The following is a 23,930-nucleotide window of genomic DNA, read 5'->3' as shown; positions in this document are numbered from 1 at the left end:
AAGGGGGAAGGAGTTTGTGTATAAGAGCTTCACGGAGGGGCTTGGTGACCTGTCCAGCTGCTGTGGGAGGGGAACTACTGAGGACTCTCAGAGAGGCGGTGGTAGCCCCGGAAGAAGGACCGTAACAGACAGTGGGAAGCAGAAGCACAGAGCCTGGGAAAAATGTAAGCTGGCATACTGCCTTCTTTAATTATTTTTTTTGTGGTGGTTATAACCCATGGACATACCATTTATATTTTTTTGATTGATTGACACCGGTGGTTTGTGGTCGAGGCTGTAGGGGAGGAGGAGATCTCATTAGCGCCGTGAGTGCAGTCATAAAAGGCCAAAGGGCCTAGTGCACTAGAGTGTCAGATGTATAGGGCCTGTAGCTCAGAGCTGGTTGCAGGACTTTTAAGTTGGGTCCCAGTGGGGGGATCTCGGCTAGTAGCTTGAGCTAAAAGAAAGGGTGCCCTTGGGCAGTGGGAGCTTTGGGCCGCTGCCCAGACTGGAACTTGCAGCCTGTTGGCTCCATACCCAGTGGACAGGCCTGGGCTAGAAAGCCTGGGCTCCAGATTGAAAACAAAAGGAGGGCTATGAGCCCCAAGAGGATTAAGGAGCTAGAGCCTCATAGTCAAACCCTATCTGGTGGGTTTAGACTGGTAGGCCTAGCTAGAGAAAGATGGGGGAGAAGGCCCATGGTGGCTGAGAACCCCAACACAGAATTACAATAGGCAGTCTCCTGCTTGTAAGAACATGTAAATAATATTTACACCAAGACGTGGCAGGAGAGTAAAGGCAGCATACGAGACAAATGAGAGAAATGAAACATTAAGGTACTTCAGGGGTGCCCCTCACAGGCAAAAAAGAAAAGAAAAGAAATGCTGCTGGGGAGGGCAACCTGTTACACCTTGTTACCACAGCTTCTTCCCCCCCAGCTACAGCATGGGCACAGCTTCCAGCCATGGGGGAACTGTGCCAGAGGCCAGAGAGCTAGAAGCGGCATCCATGCTGGGGCTGCTTCTCCCACCCCCTGCCTGCCTCCCAGCTGTGTCAGAAGCAGTAGCAGCATGGACTTTCAGTTGCCCGGCCCTGCCTGAAAGCTGCCCTCCTGCTGCACTCTGGGAGTGGATGGCTTGGAGAAGCATTAGTGCAAGGGCAGTTCCCAACTGCCTGGTCCTGGTGTGGGCACAGGGAAAGCCCACAACCACCTGGCCTGTATTGCACGAGAGGCAGGTTGTTCTGGCCCATGGCTTGCAAAGGTTACCAGCTACTGTCTTAGCGGGGATGTGACAGTGTGGCAGAAGAAGGAGTTTTCTTCTGGCTTCACTACACCTTCGTTCCCCTCTTCACCCCCAAACCCAGGAGGCAAGCTAACAAAAACCCTCTTGTGTATCCAGAAGGGTCAGAAGGTTCTGCCAGGAGAGCTATATCCATTATGGAATACTACCTAGTCACATCCCTTGCTATGATGATAAAATATTGTGGCATGGGTCAGTTTAGCAGCTTGATTTCAAGCCTTTTGAGTTGAATTTGAACTACTAATCCTACTTAAAGCCCAAATTACCTTGTCTGCATTGCTAAGGAAATGTAATTAGTTAACTCAGGCTAGCTATTCTGAATTATGAACACAGCTTTTTCCTTTGTGTAGACGTACCCAAAATGGCCCTTGTTCTGATTTTGCTAGAATTGCAGGGGTACAAACAGGGGCAGAATGAGACCGATCATTTCCATAGTCACCATAGTGAGTTTTACCCCTTAGGTCACTCCATGCACCCACAGAAGTCTTCAGGTGACATTAAGCCATGGTTTCAATTTGAAGGAGCTCTTTCTTCAGGAAGTATGTGCAGGGCCGGACACAGGCATGGCCAAACTAGGTGGCTGCCAGGGGCTGGGAAAGAAAGGGGGCCCAAAAATGGTAATTTTTTCCCCATTGTCCAATTAGTATTATCATTATTTCTGGCGAAGTGGGGCCTGATACTAAAAGATCTCCCAGGCCTCCAGGAGTCTAGATACGATGCTATGTATGTGATCCTGGAGCTAGTAACATAGCAGGGGGCTGGTGCTGCTAACCCCCTCTGGTCTGCAAGGAGAGCCCTCACTGCAATTAGCTTAATTAAAGGGGAGTTAATTTAGGATGATAAACACCCAGTCTCATCAGCCAACACCCAAGAACTGTGGAACGCCCAAAGCTGTGGACATCAGCTACAACTTGAGCTAATACCCCAAAATGAGCAGCTCAGGTTTCTCCTGGAAAGCACAAAAGGAGACATGTATTCATCATGTTGTATTCCTCATGCTGACATTGTAATGAGGACAAGGTTCTGGTTGCAACCGTGAAACACATTTGTACCCAACTGAATGGCAGGGCAGTATTTTTACCGTAAGTACCCGTGTTTTGGGGTCTTTACCAGCAACCAATGGGCAATACAACTGGGTGCAGTTTATCACAAAAAACTTTGTTTTGGCAAAAAATGGAGAATCAGTCCTAACAAAACAGCCTGCAAATATACATCGCTTTCACAAATGTGGGGGTTTTTCTCTTCTGAAGAATGAAAAATGCCACACAGTTTGAAACTCTCTGTTTTGACATTTTTTAAATGAAACATTTTGACTTGGTTGGATTGAAATGTTTTTTCATTAAAAAATTCTTTCACATTTATTTTGATAAATACAGCTTGGAAAAAAGAAACACCAAATACCTTGAAATGAATTCTTATGAATTTTTATTTCCCAAAAATTTGAGAGTGGTTTTTTTTCCCCCCAGTCCAAATTGGAAGCTGGATGTTTCCCCCCTCATATTTTGAAATAGCCAGCAAACTGGATTGCTTGCTTGGCCTGTTACACACATCAGCTGACAGAAGTGAGTTGACTGGATATTTAATTTTGTTTTGTTTTTGCTTTTTACTACTTTTATCCTGCAGTAGATAAACTCCTTAAGGCCCAAATCCTATCAGCTGGTGAAGAATCGGCACCCATCCACTAAGATCAGCAAAGCTATGCTAATGTACACCATACACTGTGTTATGTTTCAGGGAAGTACTGGTATATGATAGAGGCAATCAAACATGTTTTACTAAACCTGTAGTGTTAATAATTAATCTCTGCCACACAGGAGCTACTTACCTGTCTAAATACGCAGGTGGACTGGGCTGCTGTCTTGCATCTCCATTTGGAAAATGCAGGCCAATAGCCTTTTGCTACTTCTCAGGGCAGGGCTGTCCTACTCATGGTCTAAAGGGTCTTGTAGCCACCTCTCTTATAGCGGTGGGAGCTGGGGTTTGCTGCACGCTGTTAGCACTACCCGCACAGCAGGGAACAGGGGACCATATGCCACCCATCCAGCTGATGCAGTGGAGGACAGGGACCCATGCACTCAGGGACTTAATATGTGGTTGTGGCCTGGGCTGTCATATTTCCTAGGCTAGGAAATGTAGCTGTGCTTTGAAACAATGGCTCAAAGCTCTTGGAGCTGGGGAATGGTACCTTTTTGAGATGGATTATAAATATTCATAAGGTAAGTATAAACCTGAAATTGATGTTCATGTCCAAGCCTCTTCAGGAGTAATGGAAGAAGACGCACAGGCTCGTGGGGCAGGGAGGGTCAGTGTTGGGCCCCAGGGTCCGGTCTGGCCTGCAGACAGTCCGATCCAGCCCACACATGGGCTCTGGGCCAAAGTTGAGCAAGACTGATCTAGATAATTTTACTGGACTACATCAACCGTGGTAGCCTGAATATTTTGACTGAGGGGTCCCTCAGTCATCATCCCTACCACGCTGTGAACTGTTACATTGAGTCGCTATATTGTTAACTGTCCGGCTTGGATTGGAAGTCAGATCGGTGCCTGTGGCTTTAAAGCCCCCAGTAAGCAAGTGCCTGGACTGGAGGAAACTTTGCTACCGCAATGCAGAAGGGAAGAGCTGGAACACCCATTAGAAGAGCATTTCCTGGCACTTCCAGTTATCTTGTGGGCATGTCTAAACAATAGCAGTCAAAAAAGACTTTGGCCACGCCCTCGGGGAAGTAACGCCTACCCATCCGCTCCTGCTTTGTGCATGTCAACATAGAAATGATGCAGTGAGGATGACCCGGAGGTTTTCCAAGCCTCTTGAGCATACCGAAAGACCCAGGTCTTAGCATGGTGCCAATGGCGCCCTCCAGCTCCCCTTTACCACCTCTGGGGCTGGAACATAATGAAGGGCATGTGGGTTATTCCTTCAGTGGCTGCCATGATATAAATATCGCCTGTGACAACACAGCACTAAAACACAAGTGCAAAGCCAAATTCTGCAGATTTATGCATCTGCTGAACTTTACTAATGGTATGCCTAAATTAATTGCATGCATTTGTGACTACGGGGACAAAGCTTTAGGTTACATTGCAGTTATCAGCATTGCTCTGGACCTTTGGACCTATTTTTTTCTTGGTTGAAGTCCCTTTGTGTAAGCTACAGCAAAACCTGGAAGGACATACGGTGATGTGGTTTCTTTGTCAGCATGTAGCTTGTTCAGAGGAAGACATTGCCCATGCTGAGGAAATAAATCCTGTTCCTAGAGCACAGAGTTGATACTTTTCTCAAGAACATAGAACAACTGAAGTTATGGATGGAAATGACTGCTAAGACCATCCAGGGAAACAAAAACCTGCAGTCATAGGACATGAGAGATGTTAACACACTCTGTATGCATCTATACATGTAGTTACGTGTGCCTAAACTTAATGCACCTTTGTTTAAGGTGCATTAAGCCAATTTAGGCACGTGTCTACACATAGCTGCTCTAAAGTGCATTAAGGCGCATTAAATTTAGGCTTGCATAGCTAAGTCGCATTATCCCATGTGTAGCTACATTAATGAGCAGTAAGCATCTACACGTGCTTTAAGTAGGTATCAAATTTAGGTGGGATTAGTCTAAAATCTCCATTTTTAAGGCATGTTAAGGATGTACACGTGTGGACTTGAGTCCTTTATGTGCCTTAAAAATGGCAATTATAGGCTAATCCCGCATAAAAGAGCCATGTGTAAACAAGCCCACTGAATACTATCCAAAGAGAGTCAATCAATGTAAAGGGGTTTTTATAGTCAACGTCTCAGCCTTTGGCTAATGGATTCTGTGACATTACTTCTAATGATAGACACCCATGTTGATGCTCATTAGACGGGTCCCTCTCTGAGTTTCTTCTATATGACCACTGGAATAAATATGAAAACCAGACTGCAGGCAGCATAGCTTTCATTTCCTTGTGTGCTAATTAATGATCTACCAGTTCAAGACATAGGGACTGCCTCCTGCACAAACCTTATCAGTGCTCAGAGCCCTTAGACAGACAGAGAAAAGACAAAGTCCTTGCACCAACGACATTATCTGGTGATACCCAAAACAGCAGGTAACGGAGGGCTCCTGACACAGCTATGAGCCGCACTGTTTACAGCGGGCACACACGCGGATCACTGGAGAACACGATCACCGGACTTTTCACCACATGCATTGTGCTGTACAAACGCGTGTTACAAAAGGGACTGTGGAATAATTCCCTCTTCCTTTCAGGAGAGCTTCATTTCAGTTTTGTAAGTTTGATATCAGTCATTCTGTGCATGCCCTTTGCACGTGTGCACGCACCCCTGTACACGTCCACACACGTGCACAAAGCCAGGCAGTAAATTTTAGCTGCTACCTTGCAGCTTGGGTTGGTTTTAACCCGCCACCCCCGCCCCCTCTGGCTCTCAAACTCACAAAAACCCAACATCTCTGAGCTCCCACAAGCGGGGGGGAGGGGAGGGGAAATGAAGGGAGCCAAGAGTTTTGCCATTAGCTTGTGTGTTGAACCCTTGAGCAATTCCCAGCCCAAAGCTGTGCCTCAGTTTCCCTGGCTCTGCCAGGGTGGTGCTGACCTGCTGTTCTGTACCTGTGGCTTTACTCAGACAAGTCCCCCCTGGGCAGAGGTGGAGCCGGCAGCACTGGGTTTGGCAAGAGCTCTTTCTTGGCAGCACCCCCGACTCAGACCACAAATGCCCAAGATTGCAAGCAAGCCGCTGCTGCCGGCTCTATGTTTTGAAAAGTTCCATGAAACGAGAGATTTGAGAGGGAAAAAACAAGCAAAACACCCAACTCACATCTACCAAATGGGGACTTTGCACCATCTTTAGTTTTCCCTAAGCCTGAGGAAGAGCGAGGGTTGCTGCCAACTCTATTTCAATCTCTTGGGGGAGGTTTCATCACATGACTGAATGCCATTAATCTACTGTACTGAGAAGACCGGCATTTGGGTAACGCAAATTGACAGGAAGGCAAATGTACGTTACACAATGGACTACTGTATACATTGGATTTAACATTTACTATTTTAATGAATGCCCTAGCATTTATCTCCTGGGTGACTCTCAGCCGACTCCTGGAGATTTATATCTAATTTCTGGAGACTCCAGGACAATCCTGGAGGGCTGGCAACCTTCGGAAGGGCATGTGAGCCCAAAAGCTTGCAAAGAAAGATAATTTGTTGGCGAATCTGTCGTTGGTCTAATAAAAGGGAACCAAGAGTTTTAGAGTTTGGCATTTCTTTTTGGTCTCAGACCAACACGGCTGCCAAATACATCCCAGAGAAATGAACACCATCATTTTGGGCCACTTCTTTTTTTGTCTTCAGGTTTTGGAGCTCGTACGGGTCTGACTTTTCTAGTTCTATTCAACTCCCCTGGTGTCTGGCCCCGATGGTAGAAGCTGAGGTTCTGACTTACTCGGGTGACTCCAGGAGTTTTAAGGGGAAACACGTGTGTTACCAGAAGCAGCAGTAGTGTGTAGGAGTTGGCAGGAATGGGGAAGATACAAACTTAATTTCAGCCGAAAATTTCAAATGCGAAAAAGGTTTTGTTTAGTTCAAGACCCAGTGGGGGTTTCTTTCTTTCAGTTTTGCTGCATTTCTTCTTTGTTTTTCTGTTTAAGCTAAAAAGCCTTTAGTTATTCACTGTTTGGATTTTTTTATCACCTTCTCTCCTGATCTGTTCCCTTCCCTCCCCGCCCCAGTAGACCCTGCCCAGCTGGATACTGTCATTTAGTCTCCATTCTCATCCTGTCCTCAGCTTCTCTGTAACACCACCATGTACAATATGGGCAGTGTCTCTTGAGGGGCTGGACTGAGACAAACCCAGATTATTCGTGCTAATATAATGCATCTCACGGAAGAAACTCAGTGCTCTCCACGGGTTTTAGTTAAATAGGCCCCGCAACACCCTGTTTGTCAGGTGAGCAGTAGTGTTTAAGGGTGTGGGGAAATTTCAGACAGATGTGAAATGACTGACCCAGCGTTGCATAGTGTGGTGGTGGCCAAGAAGGGAATTTAGGTCACGGGCTCTAACTGCTAGCACCCTTAACAGCTAGTTTTCACTCCCTTACATAAGTGAACAAATACCTATTATATCCCCAAAACACTGGCTGCTGCTGATATTTGTTGGATTTGAAAAAGAGACACACAAGTGTAAGAGAGACTGTAATCCCACCACCAAATCCCAGCTTGTTGAATGACTATAAGTCTCCTGGAAACAAAGTCTACTAGATGAGTGCATTGGTTTTAGCCAAAGTGTGAATGTTCCCAGCTAGCTGACAGGTACAACGATGATTATAAAGAGGATGGATATGGGTTTCTTTGTGGCGGTAGGGGACAGGGCTAAGGCAATGGTCTGAAGTTGCAGCAGAGGAAATTTAGGTTGGAGGAGCTATCAGACTACGAGGGGGGTCAAGCATTGGAGCATGCTCTCTAGAGAAGTTGTGGAAACTTTTAAGAGCAGTTGGGACAGATACTTTGCTGGGATGGTTTAGTTCGGGATGATCCTATTTGAGCGGGGAGCTGGCTTAGCCGACCTTGCAAGATCCCTTCCGTTCCTACACTTCCAAGCCTATGCCTTCATCCCTAGCTTTAAAGATGGCAATGCTACAGGCATCTCAGACAGAAGTTACACATAAACCAGTTTAAGTGATCAGAAACTGGTTTAAACCTGTAACAGAAGCAGAAGTTCAGTGCACATCAGCCAGTTTCAAAAGGCTGAAACTCGTTTAAGATAAGTCGGGATGAATGTAGTTGAATCAGACTCTGGTTGATTCAGACTTAAGTGACTTGGGTCAAGGAGCCCCCCTTGCTCAGTAGCCTCTCTTTAGAGCTTAGATGTATGCATCAGGGCTAAATGTTCAACACCGATACGTAGAAGCCACAGCTTTGATTCCTCTCCTCGGGGTAGGTACTTACAACTCTTCTTTAGGTGAACCGAGCAGAACTCACCGCTTTCTTTTTAGTCAGGAGGAAGAAGAAAAGATGGTGCTGACAATCTTTTCAGGAACAGCTCAGTAAGTTGGAGACCTGGGTTCTAGGCCCTCCTAAGCCTAGCTCAGCTAAAATCCACATCTCCCTTCCCCCAGGAGAATGCCCTAACCATTGGGCAATGAGTTTGGCTGGATAAAGGGGCACTCTTCATGCCTCCTATAGAAGTACCGCTCTGCAGAAAGGAACGCAAGACTCATGGGGTCAGAAGGAGAGCACCCTAGCAGGTGGAAAACATCTTAATGGTTAGCATGCTCACTTGGGGATGAGAAGTCCTGGGCCCTGCTCCCAGCGCTGTTTATGCGAGTTGCATTATTTACTAGATTGCAATAATTCAGGGAGTGGATCTTCTCCCTTTGCAGGAAAGTGAAATCTCAGACATCTGCTCTCCTGCGAAGCCTGGTATCCTGCGGGAACCTGCTGTAACCATTGTGCTTCTTGCAGTGCTGGGGGAACCATGAAGTACATCAGCACTCGCGGAGGCGCTGAGGGCACTGATTTTGAAGGAGTCCTCTTTTCTGGCTATGCCCCAGATGGTGGCCTTTTCATGCCTGAGGAAATTCCTCTGCTTGATTCTAACACCCTGCGAGCATGGAGCAACTTCTCCTACCCACAGCTGGTGAAAGAGCTGTGTTCGCTCTTCATCTCACCTGAACTCATCCCCAGGCAAGAGCTGAATGGTAAGTTAAACAAGGCAGGGCTGATTTGCACTTGATAGACTAACAAATCAGAGATGCATAACCATTTGTAAGCAGCAGCTTACTTCATCAGGTGCAGGGGGTAACGAAGGGAAAGGGGAAAAGGAGGGGCACTGCTGGGAGAGGCACGGTGAATTGAGGAAAGAAAAAAAGCAACTAAACCATTGAGGGACGCATGGGTTATAAAAGCTAATCAAGACAATGAGATAAAAATCCATAGTCAGTTTAGACCATACCTAACAATCCTGTCTGTGGATGATTGCTTGCTCAAGTTGGTTTTTAAAGTTTCATTGTCTAAGGCTGGCGTCAGGATGATCAGCTGGTTAAAGCATTCGGCCACAGCCTTTCTGGACTTGAAGGCAGAGCAGCATTCATTCATTGTTTCATGTGGAGATCACGTTTTGTTCTGTTTTGTTCTTCATGCTTTGGATAGTGCAATGAATGCACCACTTTGCTAATGCTAATGCTAATTTTCTTTTACCGAGGAAGGCCATTAGAGGCCAGAATTTCAGCAGTTTATCTTGTTACCTTGTCTTTTCTCTCCCAGTTGGTTCCATCCACCTGCTGTTTCTTGTTATTAAAGTAGGTTGCAAGCTGGCTAGACATCTGCTTCTCTTCAGGGAAAAAAGAATAGGAGGTTCTCCTGACACACACAAGGCTGTATTTTGTCCCTGGCTGCAGAGGTCATCTTCAGGAAGCATGAGTCAAGTTTCCCAGCGTACTGTCTCCAGGGCATTTATGGTGCAGATGGATGCAATCCCAGCGGTGTTGGGCACCATTATGTTGACTGGGAGTAGCCTCTGACAATAGAGCTGTTCTGGGTAGATAGCCCCTTCTAGGAGCATGTCTGGTCGGTCTGAGAGAGGTTGGGTGCCGTATTGGCTGTATGTGCATGTTAGCGGGTTCTCTGTCGCCTGCCTGTGTGGTTTCTGTCATGGACGACTGGTGGAGTGGCCCCTATGGGCATGCGGAGGGGAGATGGGGCGAAAGAGAAAATGTCTTTCTCCTGCTGCGTACAATAGGGGCTGATGATTTCATTTAATTTTTTTTCCATTTATTGGGTCAACCCCTCAGTAGTTGCAAACACTGGCAGTCAGAAGACCTCTGCCAATTTGTACTAAGCTTCAGACTCTCTGTAGTGCAGAGCGTTTCTCTCGGTTACCTCTCTGCCTCTTCAACATTGGAGAGTCCTTAGCTTGGTAGTAAAAGTTGCAATGGGCATAAGGAACAGTGGCAAAGCAGACGATGTATTACAGAGGTATGCCTTGTACATGTTCTTTCAGTTCCCTTTAACCTTTTCCCCGTAGACCTGATCGACAGAGCCTTCACCAGAGTCAGACACAAAGATGTAGTACATCTGTCCAGGCTGAGGAATGGCTTGAATGTTTTGGAGCTCTGGCATGGTGTAACTTATGCCTTTAAGGATTTGTCCATGTCCTGCACAGGACAGTTCTTACAGTATTTCCTGAAGAAAAGGAAGAAGCACATCACTATTCTAGTAGGTAGGTTGCAGTTGAGAAAAAAAAAAGGATGGAAGAAACATACTTAGATTTCACCCCAGATCAAAGGCTGTTGAGATATTATACAGGGCTTTGTGTGAACCCATTGCATGGGGGTGAATTTTATGCTGGTGCTTGCAAACCAAATTGATAAGCCATGGAAACCAATGTTTACTGAAACTCCTCTGTAGAAAATGAAGAGTCAGTGGCATGGTATGCCTTCCTTAACCTAGAGAGGATACCTTTACTGGTTCAACCTCCTGAAGCCTTTACAAAAGTGCCTAAAGTGCTTTACAAAAGTGCCTAAACTTTTGCTTGGATCTACAAACAGGTATGCCACTTAAGGGTAATTGTAATATTGACAGCTGCCCATTGGGAAGAGGCTATTTCCCAATGCCAGGTGCTCTCCACTAACTAAAAATAACTTAGACCAAAAAATGGTAACCATGCATATTTGACATATATTTGACCGACCTTTTGTCTCTTAATTAACTCTTGCATTATTTTCTTGGCTATTTTAATTTGAACCAGGAACTGCGGGAGACACCGGAAGCTCAGCAATTGAAAGCATAAGAGGGGAAAAGAATATGGATATCATTGTCCTGTTACCCAAAGGTCTCTGCAGCCAGATGCAAGAATTACAGATGACAACAGTGATCGAAGACAACGTTCATGTGTTTGCTGGTTTGCATTTTGTTGGATGATCTATTTTATAATATTGCTGGGTTGATGCCTTCATGTTGGTTGGCCATTAACACTAGGACTTGTGGGGAATAGTGTTGCAAACTGGTCCTTCTGTGAGGGTCCATCTTGGCTTATCTATCAGCTGCTACCTTCAGGGTCCCAGTTCCCTGTACTTCTGCTAATGGAAGGCTAGTTGGAGCCCGTATGGAAACTTGCCTTAATTTTCCGACTTGTTTGGCTGGTGACTCTGAGCTCCTTTCTTTTCTGGTCATGGGTTAAAAGCCATTACCTTGTCTAGTAGTATCTATCTGCACTGTGTCCACATTGAAAGAAAGATCTTCCTGTAAAGGTACTACATCCTCTATGCTTTTGTGTCTTCCCCTCCCTTGGTTTGGAATCATTGGAAGTAAATTGAATTCTTCTGTTGATTCTTCCTGTGAAGAACTCATGCCTTACTTTGGCTCAAGTAGACTCTGGGTTAACTTGGTCATGTCAGGAATGGTTCCTATACCTTTTTATAGTAGAATATCTGGGAATAATCTGGAGATGGGCCCCAGTGAAAACCCTCACTCCAAAACCCCCCCAAAACTTGGGGTTACAATTAAAAATTGGAACCCACATCTGTATTCAAGCTGTGCTGTTGGGTTGATGCCAGTACATGTTGGCCATTAACATTAGAAGGACTCATGGGAATAGTGTTACAAGCTCCTCCCTCTACGATGGTCTGTGTTGGGTTATCTAGCAGCTGCTGCCTTCAGGGATGACCCAAAATCCCAGTTCACAAGTTCCCAGTTTCATGGCTAGAGTTAGCAACCAGTCTCATATTTTGTTCAGTTACTCAAACCACATATTTTGTGCCTCACTTTCTAACTTCAGCAGCACTCCAGTTAATACCCCTGACCTCTTCTCCTTCCCTTCAACAGCTGATGGGAATAGCGATGAAATCGATGAGCCAATCAAAGAGCTGTTCGCCAACACAGATTTTGCCAGAAAACATAACCTGATGAGTTTGAACTCAATCAATTGGTCTAGGATTATGGTGCAGATTGCTCACCACTTCTATGCTTACTTTCAATGCACTACCTCTCTGGATGCAACCCCTCTGCCAGCTGTGGAGATTGTCGTGCCAACAGGGGGTGGAGGAAACCTCACAGGTTAGAGGAAGGGGTAGGGCATTCATTGTGGTGCGTCCAGTGGGGGAAGTTTAGGCACTTTGAGTCCTATGGATTTAAAGGGCAACTTAAGAACAGTATATTATTATTCTTTTTATTGGCAACTGAGGGTTTGTAATAGAAAAGATCTTTCTCCTGTACCATTTTTATCACTATTATTTATATTAAACACCTAGTACATTGTTGGAACTATTTGAGACACAGGTAGTCCCAAGCCCTCCTATGATGCCTACCGTAGATAATACAATCATGAACATATTGGAAATCCATGTGAACTGAATGAATCAGATGCTGAAGGGTGTAAGATCTTGAGTGTCTGACTTTCTACATCAGGAAATAATGCAACTGCAGTATGGCAGCTAAACTAACCTATCTGCAGCTCTTTGCAAATTAATTTTACCCTAGCCTTTTAACTGGACGTACCTCACTGAGGACTGGGGGAATCAAATTTTTTGTAAACTCAATCAATTGGTCCTCAATCAATAATAGAGGAGTTGGTGTGATATGGGTCTTTTTTATACTTCAGGGGAAAACCATCTAAGCTGTATTAGTCACATCTTATGGACAGGAAAAGCCTCTGTGAATGTGTCCCTGTCCCTTAATTTGGTAGTTGGGACCTATCGGGACTCCAAGTCTATGCATGAAACCATCCAGTTTGCTTTGAGACTTCTCACATGGAGAATGGCATTGCTGGAATTAAATGTCTTTGGTGGGTGCCTAAATTATAGAGATAGAGGCTGTTAATAGTTGTGATATGAAACATAACATTTGGCCAAACCTGATATATTTGCCCAAATGATTTTCCCCAATGACTTCACTTGGACATTTGCTTTATGAATGTTTCATCATGGGGTGAAACCCTCTGCACTTACATTTTTCTTTTCCAGCTGGATATATTGCAAAGAAGATGGGACTGCCCATCCAGCTCATAGCTGTAGTAAACAGCAATGACATTATTCACAGGACTGTTCAGCACGGAGACTTCTCATTGTTGGGAAACGTTCAACCAACTTTAGCTTCTGCAATGGATATCCAGGTATATTCATGGCTAACAGGGGAGGTGCTGAATGTTATGCCTAAACTATTTTTGCTATCCTTGTTCTGTTCTGCACTGGTTCTTATATACCACCCTCATTTCTGTCATTATCTGAATACCTGCTAGAAGTGTACCAAGTCAGGGGGTGGCAACCTGTGACCAGATCCAGCCCATGGAACTGTGGCTTCGGCGGCAATTGGCGGTGGGGGGGCTCTGGTCATGCCATGCTGCATCCTGGGCTCTGGCAGAGGGGGATTCCCCCTGTGCCAACTTCCAGTTGAGCAGCAGGGAGAAGCAGCAGAGGCGGCTGGGTCTTCAGGTCTGAGATGGGCAGGCAATAGCCGAGTCATTCTGGCCTCCTGCTGGAAAACATTGCTGCCCCATATCAAATGATGAGGTTACTGTCTGTCTCGTTGTTCATTCCTTCTTACGTGCTTTGCTGTAGCGAGCTGTGTGTGCAGGGGTAGTATTTCAGCTTGGTTTTGGTTCTGCTGCAATAGCTGTGTTGCTCTGTGTTAACAGTTGGTCAGACTGGCGGAGACTCTGCTTTGCTTTTGGAGGGGAAGGTGGCAATGTTCGTGTTGGTCCTTTAATTCTTATGGGAGCGTGTTGCAGAGTCTCACACCGGCCTCCAAGAAAGAGGAAGCAGAGATGAGCTTTTCTCCTGCGGTAGATTTTTTTTTTTTTGCTGTTGTTCCTGAAAAGAAGAGGTGCCAATTGTAGTTTTACACCTTGGAGCTGAATAATCCATACTCTGGGCCACTAATTTCCTTTACTTCCCAATATATTTTGCCACCCTCTTGGAAGCCATCTGTGAAGCATAGATTCATGGATGTTAGGGGCTGGAAGGGACCTTACAAGATCATCGGGTCCAGCCCCCCTGCACATGGGCAGGAAAGATTGCTAGGGTCAGATGACCTCAGCAAAGTGTCAGGTCAGTTTTTAAAGATCTCCTGTGCCAGTGATTGTACCACTTCTGGGGGGAGTCTGTTCCAGACCCTCGGCACTCGAATTGTAAGGAAGTTTCTCCTTATGTCCAATCTGAAGCAATCTTCAAGCAGTTTGTGTCCATTGTTTCTTGTCTTCACTTGGGGTGCCTTAGTGGAGAGATGCTCCTCCAGGACCTGATATACACACATTAATTCCTGTGACTTGCAGAGGCTTTCAGAAGATTGGTTTCGATGAGCCTCAAAGGTTCCTTATTTGGCAGTATGGATTCGCATGAGTTGCAAAGGGAGCATGTGCCAGGATGTCAGCATGACACGTGGTTAAGATGACCTCAGGGGAGACAGGCAAGCAGATGGGCTGATCCAGAAGGGAAGGAGTGCATGGTGTGCCAAGGGTGAACTGTGTGATGCATTACAGTTCCTTTGCCTTCATATCCATATGAAGCTTCTCACAGTATAATGCTATGTGCTTGCCAGGTGAACTACATAAAGCAGAAGATGCATGCTAAATCAAAAGAAGGTCTTTTGTGCATCAATGCAAAGCAATTTATGGCAGTAATACTAAAGATATACCAAAAACCCTTTTCATGTATAGATCAGCTCTTGAACTATGAAATCCCTTGTGAATGGTTTTCCAGAAGAAGCAATTCCAGGATCATAGTGGCAGTAACATGCAGACCAATATGTCAATAAGAAAAAATAAAGGGCCAGAACAGAGCCCATCAGTCAATCTTTAATTCCACTTGATCACACTCACGGTGTTACTCTTAACATCTACTAATAAAATTCCAGCTGCTCCCCCACCCCCAGACTTAATTGGCTAACACTGTATTTTCTGTACCCTATTTGCATTCCCCTCCTCACCCCCATCCCTCTTTTGTTAGTCCCTCACTCGGGCACTCTGTATTTCCCTACTGGCTTTGTTATCTTTTGGGGTTCATAACTCTTAACATCTACTAATAAAATATCAAGTATGACCGAACCTGAGATGCAATAGGATCTAAGGCACTGAGGGTACCACTAGCAGTGGTTGGTTTTCCACTTTTCTGCATTGAATCTTTGGTAGATGGTGATTCAAGCATGTCACATGTGTATTTCCTAGGAACCTTACAATATGGAGAGGCTCTTCTGGTTGCTTTCAGATGCTGACAGTGGCTTGATTAAAGCTCTGATGGAGCAGTTTTGTATGTCTAAAAGCCTCAAACTCCCAGAAGAACTGCACAGAAAGGTCAGTCACTTTGCACATGTCCAAGGAAAATATTAACCATTAATGTGTTAAAAGATAAACTGTTTGGTTTTGCAAGGGCTTTTTTGTCCTGAAGTCTAAAACCTCCACCGGAGGAGGATAGTGGAGTGCATCGTTCCAGAAATCCTGTGCGTATTGTCAAAGAATCTGTTGGATGTTTCTCTTTAATAAACACAGCCAACCCCCCCAATCCTACAATTATTTTGATGGGCTTAACCATTCCTCTTCAGTGGCAGGACCCGAATCCAACTGTATTGCTAGGTCATTGGACTAAATAAGAGTCTACTAAGGGCTAGATCCCATTCCACATGTTAGGTGACTGAGTGGACAGAGGTGCCAGGTATGACCCTTTCCACCATGCTCAAGCCCATCAAAAACTGTTCGCCCAACAGGTGGATGGATCCTTCTCATCTCTTTTTTGTGACTTTGGCATAAGCGTTAAAACGGCTGGATTTTACCAAAGTAGATATGCTTAGGTTTTTTCAGGGGGTTGAGCATGGTGAAATAAGATGGCATTTCAGGTGTGGGCATGTGACCTGATTCCTGTGTAACCATTTTACTGAATTTTACTCCATTCTGAAGTAAGGAGAGGCCAGTTGTCCCAGGCTGGCTGCTTGGATTGGGGGCTATTACAGTACGCAGCCTCCACGTGGTGAGAGAGCTGGTTTGCATTAAGCACACAGCTACCTGGGGAACAAAATAAGATTAGATTGGGCATATCAAACTCACCAGGCCTGGTGGGTTGGAGCATGGAGCCACTCTGCAAGTTGGACTGGCTCTGTGGACTGAATCCAGCACCTGGAGCCAGTTCAGGCAGCACAGTGGAGCAGATGACAGTCTCTGCAGGCTGCATCCAGCTTGTGGACTTTATCTTTGATGCCTGATCAGGGAAATGGACACAGAACTGTTATGTATGTGTAAATCATGCTGGTGTATAGTTATTCCTCGCTTCTGATGGATGGCTTTATCCCAGAATGGAATGACTTGCACCAAAAACACTGTGTTTCATAGACATTAGGGCTGGAAGGGACCTCGGGAGATCATCGAGTCCAGCCCCCTGCCCAAAGGGCAGGAAGTCAGCTGGGGTCAGAGGATCCCAGCAAGATAAGCATCCAATTTGCTCTTGAAGGTGTTCAATGTAGGTGCTTGAACCACCTCCGCTGGCAGACTGTTCCAGACCTTGGGGGCTCGGACAGTAAAGAAATTCTTCCTTATGTCCAGCCTGAAACGGTCTTGCAGGAGTTTGTGACCGTTCGACCTCGTCATCCCTTGGGACGCTCTGGTGAACAGACGTTCCCCCAGATCCTGGTGGTCACCCCTGATAAACTTATAGGTGGCCATCAGATCACCCCTGAGCCTGCGCTTTTCCAGGCTAAAGAGTCCCATGTCTCTCAGCCTGTCATCGTAAGGTCTGTTTTCCTGACCTCTGATCATGCGCGTGGCTCTCCTCTGGACTCTCTCAAGCTTCTACACATCCTTTTTGAATTGTGGAGCCCAAAACTGGATGCAGTACTCCAGCTGCGACCTCACCAAGGCCGAGTACAAGGGGAGAATGACGTCCCGGGATTTGCTCGAGAAGCATCTATGGATGCACGCCAGCATTTTGGTCGCTTTACTAGCCGCAGCATCGCATTGGAGGCTCATGTTCATCTTGTGGTCAATGATGACCCCCAAGTCTTTTTCTTCTGTAGTGCTAACCAACGTAGCACTGCCGAGCCTATAAGGGTGCTGCAGGTTTTTCCTCCCAAGGTGGAGAACCTTGCATTTATCGGTGTTAAACACCATGAGGTTCTCGTCTGCCCATTTGCTGAGCTTGTCCCAGTCATCCTGGATCACCCGGCTATCTTCTGGCGTGGATGCTTTGCCCCAAAGTTTGGTGTCATCGGCGAACTTGGCCAGTCCACTCCTGACTCCAATGTCCACATTGTTAATGAAGACGTTGAACAGGATGGGTCCGAGGTCAGAGCCTTGAGGGACCCCACTGGTCACAGGGCACCACGATGAGTGACTGCCATCAATCACAACCCTCTGGGTCCGACCACGAAGCCAATTTCCCAGCCAGTGGATCGTGGTGGAGCCAAGGCCACAACTGGGCAGTTTGGCCAAGAGGTGATTGTGGGATACCAGATCAAAAGCTTTTTTGAAGTCAAGATATATGACATCGATCTCTTCTCCCTTGTCCAGGTGATAGGTCACCTGGTTGTAGAAGGAAATGAGATTGGTCAAACAAGACCTACCCGCAACAAACCCGTGCTGGCTGTCCCTTAGGATGTTAGCCTGGGCCAGTCTCTCAAGGATGGCCTCCTTAATAAACTTTTCTAGGATCTTCCCCAGGATAGAAGTCAGGCTAATGGGCCTGTAGTTAGCCGGATCCACTCTCCTCCCTTTCTTGAAGATCGGCACCGCATTGGCCTTCTTCCAGTCTTCGGGCACTACACCAGAGCGCCAGGAGTTTTCAAAGACCTGTGCCAGGGGCTGGGCTATGACGCTGGCCAGCTCCTTGAGTACCCTGGGGTGCAGATTGTCAGGGCCGGCTGACTTGAAGGTATCCAGCTTCTCAAGGTGTTCCTTCACAAGGTCAGCATTGATGGAGAGTAGGGGATCCCCCTCACCCGGATCTCCCTGTCCCATAGCAGGCATGGGCATCCCGTGTGACTGATGAAAGACTGACGCAAAGTACCTATTTAATAGGTTGGCTTTTTCCTGGGCGTCAGTTGTCAGTTGCCCCATCTGGTTTAGCAGGGGTCCAACGTTGCCCTTGCTTTTCCTCCGGCTCCCCACATATCTGAAAAAGGACTTTTTGTTGTCCTTGATGACTGAAGCTAGTTGGAGTTCAGTTGCAGCCTTGGCTTTCCTGGTTTGCTCCCTGCAGGACCGGACCAGCGCGGAGTAATCCTCCTTGGAGGTGAATCCTCCATCCTTTGTAGGCTTTCCTTTTCAGCCACAGTAGGTCCGCTAGGTCTCTGGAGAGCCAGGGGGGCTGCTGTGCCTTCTTGCTGCCTTTCCTCCGTGTTGGAATAGATTTAGCTTGTGCACTGAGGATCGCTTCCTTGAGAAGCAACCACTCTTCTTGAACTCCCATCTCCCTGGGGTCATGGTCCCTGAGGGCCTGACCGACTAGCCTCTTGAGCTTATCAAAGTTGGCTTTTCTGACGTTTTGTGTGTGTGCCCAACTTTTGCTGTGGAATAAATCTGTCTGTTCCAGAATAAATGTGTTGTGTGTCCATGTAAGTGCCTCAGACCCACTTATATAACAAATAACTGGATCAGGATCTGGTTCCAACAGTCCAAAAAGTCTTGGCATACCTTTCTCTTTTCATTGGTTCTAGTGACTTAAGCGGGACTACCCGTATGTTTAACATTAAACAAATATATGGTGGATCAGTGTCCAAACTGAGTGAAATACAAAATGGATAAAAATAAAAGGTGACATGCTTAATTAATTAATTAATTGCATATTGTTTAAATTTCAGTGATCTATATGGAAAAACAATGTTGGTAATAGTCCTTTTTAAAGAGAAAAATTGCACCCATTACAAGTATTTGAGTTTGCTGTATTTCCCTTGGAATTGATTTATTTTCAAATCCCTGGATTGTTCCTCCATGTTCCCCAACAATGTGACTGAGCTGATCAGGTGGGAAAAAACCTTAGGGCCAGCTCATGTTCCATCTGTTAGGTATCCAGGTGGTACCTTGGATACCTATGTATGATCCTATTCCCCTTTGTTCAAGTTGCTTCTAGGAGCAAAACGTTAATTTTTTGCTTCTAGAAGCAAAGCACGTTTCTTGGAAAAAGCATTAATGCACAATATGGATGGGCCCTTCTCCTCTGCACTGCTTCTTGTGAATTAATCTTAGGGCTAAGGCACAGGCATGTTATAAAAGTAGAAGTGTAACGGTTTTGCAAGGGCTCGAGCAGGGAGGAATAGGATTGCACTTAGACACTTAATATAGGTGGAATCAGATCTGCTCCTTGCACTGTCTGGAATGATTCTGTGATGAGATCATACCTTTCTCTCTGTTGTGTGAGACCATCTAATGCAGAAGTTCCCAACCATTGGGCCAAGGCCTGGTACCAGGCCGCGAAGGGTTGGCTGCTGGGTCATGGCATGGGCCCCCTGCTCAGACTCCCGTCTGTCTGCCTGGGCAAGCAGCTTCTGCTGCCAGTAGTCATGTGCGGGGTTAAAGCTGGGCAGTGGGGCAGCCCCGGGAGGGAGGCAGCTGGCTCTGTGCACCCTGTCCTGCTCCCGTGCCGGTCCGCAGTATAAAAAAGGTTAGTCATGAATTAGTCATGAATACAAGTAGCAACAGCACAGAATTCACTTCAATACCTTTTTTTAATGAATTGCCATGGGTAGACTTGCAATTTCAGCCATGCTTCTGATTGTGAGAGCTTGTTTTTGCTTCCCCCCCCCTGTGAATCAAAGCTTTCTGAAGTGCTGAGCTCCTGTTCAGTATCTGACGAAGACATCATTCAGGCGATGAGACGCTGCTGGGAAGATAACCACTACCTGCTGTGTCCCCACTCCGCGGTGGCTGTTCATTACCACTACAAGCAGTTGGATTTCCAGCTCAGCAAGTAAGGACTTAGTAAGGGAAGGCCAGCTTCCTTCCAGAAAGATTGCCATCACAGGTGGCATTCTTCATGCTCAGTAGAAGGGCATGCTTACAGGAAGTTTGCTTCTAGAAGCAACTTTTGGCGATCTGGCTTTCACTCCAGTCTCTCCAGTTCTGCATGTAGGATGTTTCATGCTGCTGTTGCACTCAAAACGATTTTGGTGGCATCTGCTTGCCAGCAATTTAGTTTTGGCTTCCAATGGAAGGCAAAAATTAAGTGTAAATAATTGGTTCATTGCCCCTGTCCCCTCCAGGGCACAAACTAGCAACTTCCACTTGGGCTGGGCTAAATCCCTTGAAGCTGATCGTTCTCCAGTGCCTTCTCATGGCTCCCCTGTGTGTCCACAAGGACGGACAAGTTCTCCCACTGTTTTCCTGGGAAGAAAATCCCTTTGAGTCTTTGCCTTGGCCTGAGAAACACTATTTGGGGTAAATCTCCTCTGGTGGGTCTGTAGTGAGCAGGAGAACAGGTGTCCACAGCTGGGTATCCCCATGACACTTAGTTTTCTATAGATTATTAATTTTTCTCTTGCAGAGTTTTTTATGACTCAGTTTCAAGGACTGAATTAAACAGTAGCATGCACAGAATGTGCTAGGCAAACCTTGGCATCTGCTGTTCCACAGAGCAGTTTACAAACCTGCATGTGGTAGGCCTGGCCTTACCTCCATTCAGATGATAGGAGTTTTGTCATCAGCGTCAACCTTGCATATTTTGTGTGATATCATTGCGAGGTTTGACACATGCACACACCATTCTGCAAATGACTACGGCAGCGTGCTAAACCAAATGGGCAGAAGTGCGTGCTGCCTCGTGCTCTGCACCCAGGAGGAAGGTCAGCGTTCTAGTTGTGGACGGTGATGCTGTAGCAGCAGACCTAGAGAGTGTCAGAAAAGCAGCACTTCACTTCTGTTCCAGTTTTATGTATGCATCCTCATTTTTCTTTTGCAGTACACCCAGGTGCTGCTTAGCCTCTGCTTCAGCAGCCAAGTTCCAGGATGCTGTACTCAAAGCAAGACTCGTACCGGAAGAGCCACCTGAGCTAAAAGCTCTACAAGAGATGGAGACCAGGTCCATCACACTGACAAAAGGGGAGGACTGGGCAAAAACAGTAAAAGACAAAATAGAAGCTATTGCCAAGCGCAGAAGTCTGCAGAAGGAGTTCATCTGATCACTGGGCAGCTGTGCGGAGATGTTCCATTTTGCATGATGAGAAAGGCTGACTTAATGGTGCCTACCCTTTCTGCTATTTTCTCTTCCAAGGAAAGTGCTAACAAACTCAGAGGTTTTAGAGTCATCGTGGCACATTTAAAGCAAACTAAACAGTCCTGGCACGGGAGCAGACTTCTGTAGGATGGGTTTAAAATCTTACAGAAAAGATCTCTTGATTTTATAGGGTTTTACTGTAAATGTATGGAAACGTATTTAAACTCTCGTAAATCATAATGTTTTCATCCCTGTTAATCAGTATGAAAAGCTGCTTTACATTTGCCTCCACGGCGCCTTACAAACACTAATCATTAACTGACCCAAATGTTATACATTACTTATTATCCCATTTCTTTTAGCTCCTAGCAGAAACTCCTTTAAATATCACTGAAGTTATAACAACAAGCTCTACTGATTTTTTTTTTTGTGAACAGTCACTTGGTAATAAGGATGAACTTTTGTCCAAAGCCCAGCAAATAAAAATCAATGCTGAATTCTGACTCTGTCACCCTTTCCGTGACTTTTTTAATGATGAAAATGAGTGTTTCGTTAGCAGTCCGCTAGGGAGCACTGCAGCCTAATTTTTTTCCTATTTAAATAGTTCAGAAACTGAAAGTGTGTATAAGAATTGTTGTATCCTCTGGAACGCCTGGGCGTGCACCGAGCGCTACGTCACCCTTCAGCAGGACGCTTAGGAGTTCATTTTCAAAATTCAGCAGGTGGTGTGCTTCTTTTGCAGGCCTGGTTCCTGCAGGGCCATGTATGCACTCAGTAACACATTGCTTGCCTGGCTGCCTGCGTGCACAAATAAGGGATTTGTATCTGTGGTTTGAGTAATAGGGCCCACAAGTTAGCCTGTATTTTAACGTTCACCTGAATTCAGGCAGTTCACTTTCAAAAATTGCTCCACAGAAATCACGAATGAGCAAAGAACAAAACGATGTGAAATGAAAATGGAGGCATTTTGTCTCTGAAGCCATTTCGGTAAAGGAAAGGCAGGAGATATGGGAGATCCCATGTTTTAAATTGTTGATGTGTATTCGACCAAGTAACTCCTTGCGCAGCAGGTACTTTTTGAATGAGCACACGTACTGCTTACATGAACTATCAACTTGAGTCATTTATTGTGGCAGAGGGAATGGTAATATTTTTGGGGGTTGCAATTAGATAATGAATTATGGGACAACTGCCGTGTAGCCTTGCTGTACCTACATTTTCTCGTTTGTGTTTGCCATCTGTCTTGTTCACTTCTTCTACCTGTGCAAATAAAACTGCCTTGTAGAGTTTATCAGGCAGGAGGCTGGAAGCTTTGGTAGCTGGAGAAGGGAGGGCTGGTGGTTTTTTGACTCTGGGAAGGGTGCGGTTTGGGATTGAGGAACTAGAGAGGTTTGGGTCGTGGCTCCAGGCAAAATTTGCCTGAGTTTTCTAACTAAAACAGGGATTCTAGCCCTATGTTAAAACAAGTATCCTTTCCAAGTTTACAGTACTTGGCTCCTAGTTCACTAAAGAACTTTAATATATACTTAACATTAAGGACATGCTTAGATGCTTTTTCAATTACAGCCTCACTTCTTGAAACCAAAATGTTATTTTTATAGGAGTTTACAAGTAAATAACTGAATTAACTAGAATTAAAATTAATTGAAAAAGGAGTTTGAAGGGAATTTTATAGTCAAATCATCTTTCTTAGAATAAGCACTCTTGAAAGTGTTACATGATGTGAAAGCTCACTAAGAACTTGGGCACAGGCGATGCTTAAAGAAATGTAGGATTTAATTAAGCTGAATGATTAATAATTACTCCCAACTATGATGCTGATAAGCAGGTGTTAAATTAACAGCTTGGGGCATTCTGGGCCATTGTGGTATGCAGGGAACTCAACACACCAGAGGTGGGAATGGTTAGGTAGGGAGGAGTTTCAAGGTATAGTGGCAGGGGCCAGGGAGGCTGTTCTGGGACAAATGGATGAGTGGGTTATTCAGGCCAGCATCGCTGGTAGTGGAGGAACCTTCATATGAAAAAAGATGATGTGAATAGGCAGGTGAGGAGCTCTACAGGCCTTTGAAAATCATTGAATCATAGGAAGTTAGGGTTGGGAGGGACCTCTGGAGGTCACATTCAGTCCAACCTCCTGCTCAAAGCAGGACAATCCCCAACTAGATCATCCCGGCCCAAGCTTTGTCTAGCCAGGTCTTGAAAACCTCTAAGAATGGAGTTTCCACCACCACCTCTCTGGGTAACCTGTGCCAGTGTTTTACTACCCTACTAGTAAGGTTCTTCCTGATATCTAACCTAAACTTCCCTTGCTGCAACCTGAGACCATTGCTCCTTGTCCTGTCATCTGTTACCACTGAGAACAGTTTAGTTCCCTCTTTTGAACGCCCCTGCAGGTAGATGAAGGCTGCTCTTAAGTCCCCCCTCAGTCTTCTCTTCTCTAGACTAAATAAGCCCAGTTCCCTCAGCCTGTCCTCATAAGTCATGTCCCCCAGCCCCCCCGAACCATTTTGTGTCCTCTGCTGAACTGTCTCCAATTTGT

General features: G+C 45.8%; 1 protein-coding gene across 1 annotated transcript; it reads left to right on the top strand.

The window, feature by feature from the left end:
- On the top strand, positions 1–21,894 carry THNSL2 (threonine synthase like 2). Its single transcript, XM_090035324.1, has 9 exons — positions 1–164; positions 8,733–8,968; positions 10,294–10,488; positions 11,017–11,169; positions 12,093–12,323; positions 13,229–13,377; positions 15,427–15,552; positions 19,998–20,149; positions 21,137–21,894. Exons 2-9 carry the CDS (start codon positions 8,746–8,748, stop codon positions 21,354–21,356), a joined length of 1,449 nt encoding a protein of 482 aa, XP_089891450.1. The 5' UTR covers positions 1–164; positions 8,733–8,745; the 3' UTR covers positions 21,357–21,894.
- The last annotated feature ends 2,036 nt before the right edge of the window (positions 21,895–23,930 follow it).

Source organism: Crocodylus siamensis, chromosome 2 (genome assembly GCF_052110815.1).
Source record: "Crocodylus siamensis isolate JL-2025a chromosome 2, ASM5211081v1, whole genome shotgun sequence".
NCBI lineage: Eukaryota > Metazoa > Chordata > Crocodylia > Crocodylidae > Crocodylus > Crocodylus siamensis.
This window is presented reverse-complemented; position numbering and strand designations above follow the sequence as displayed.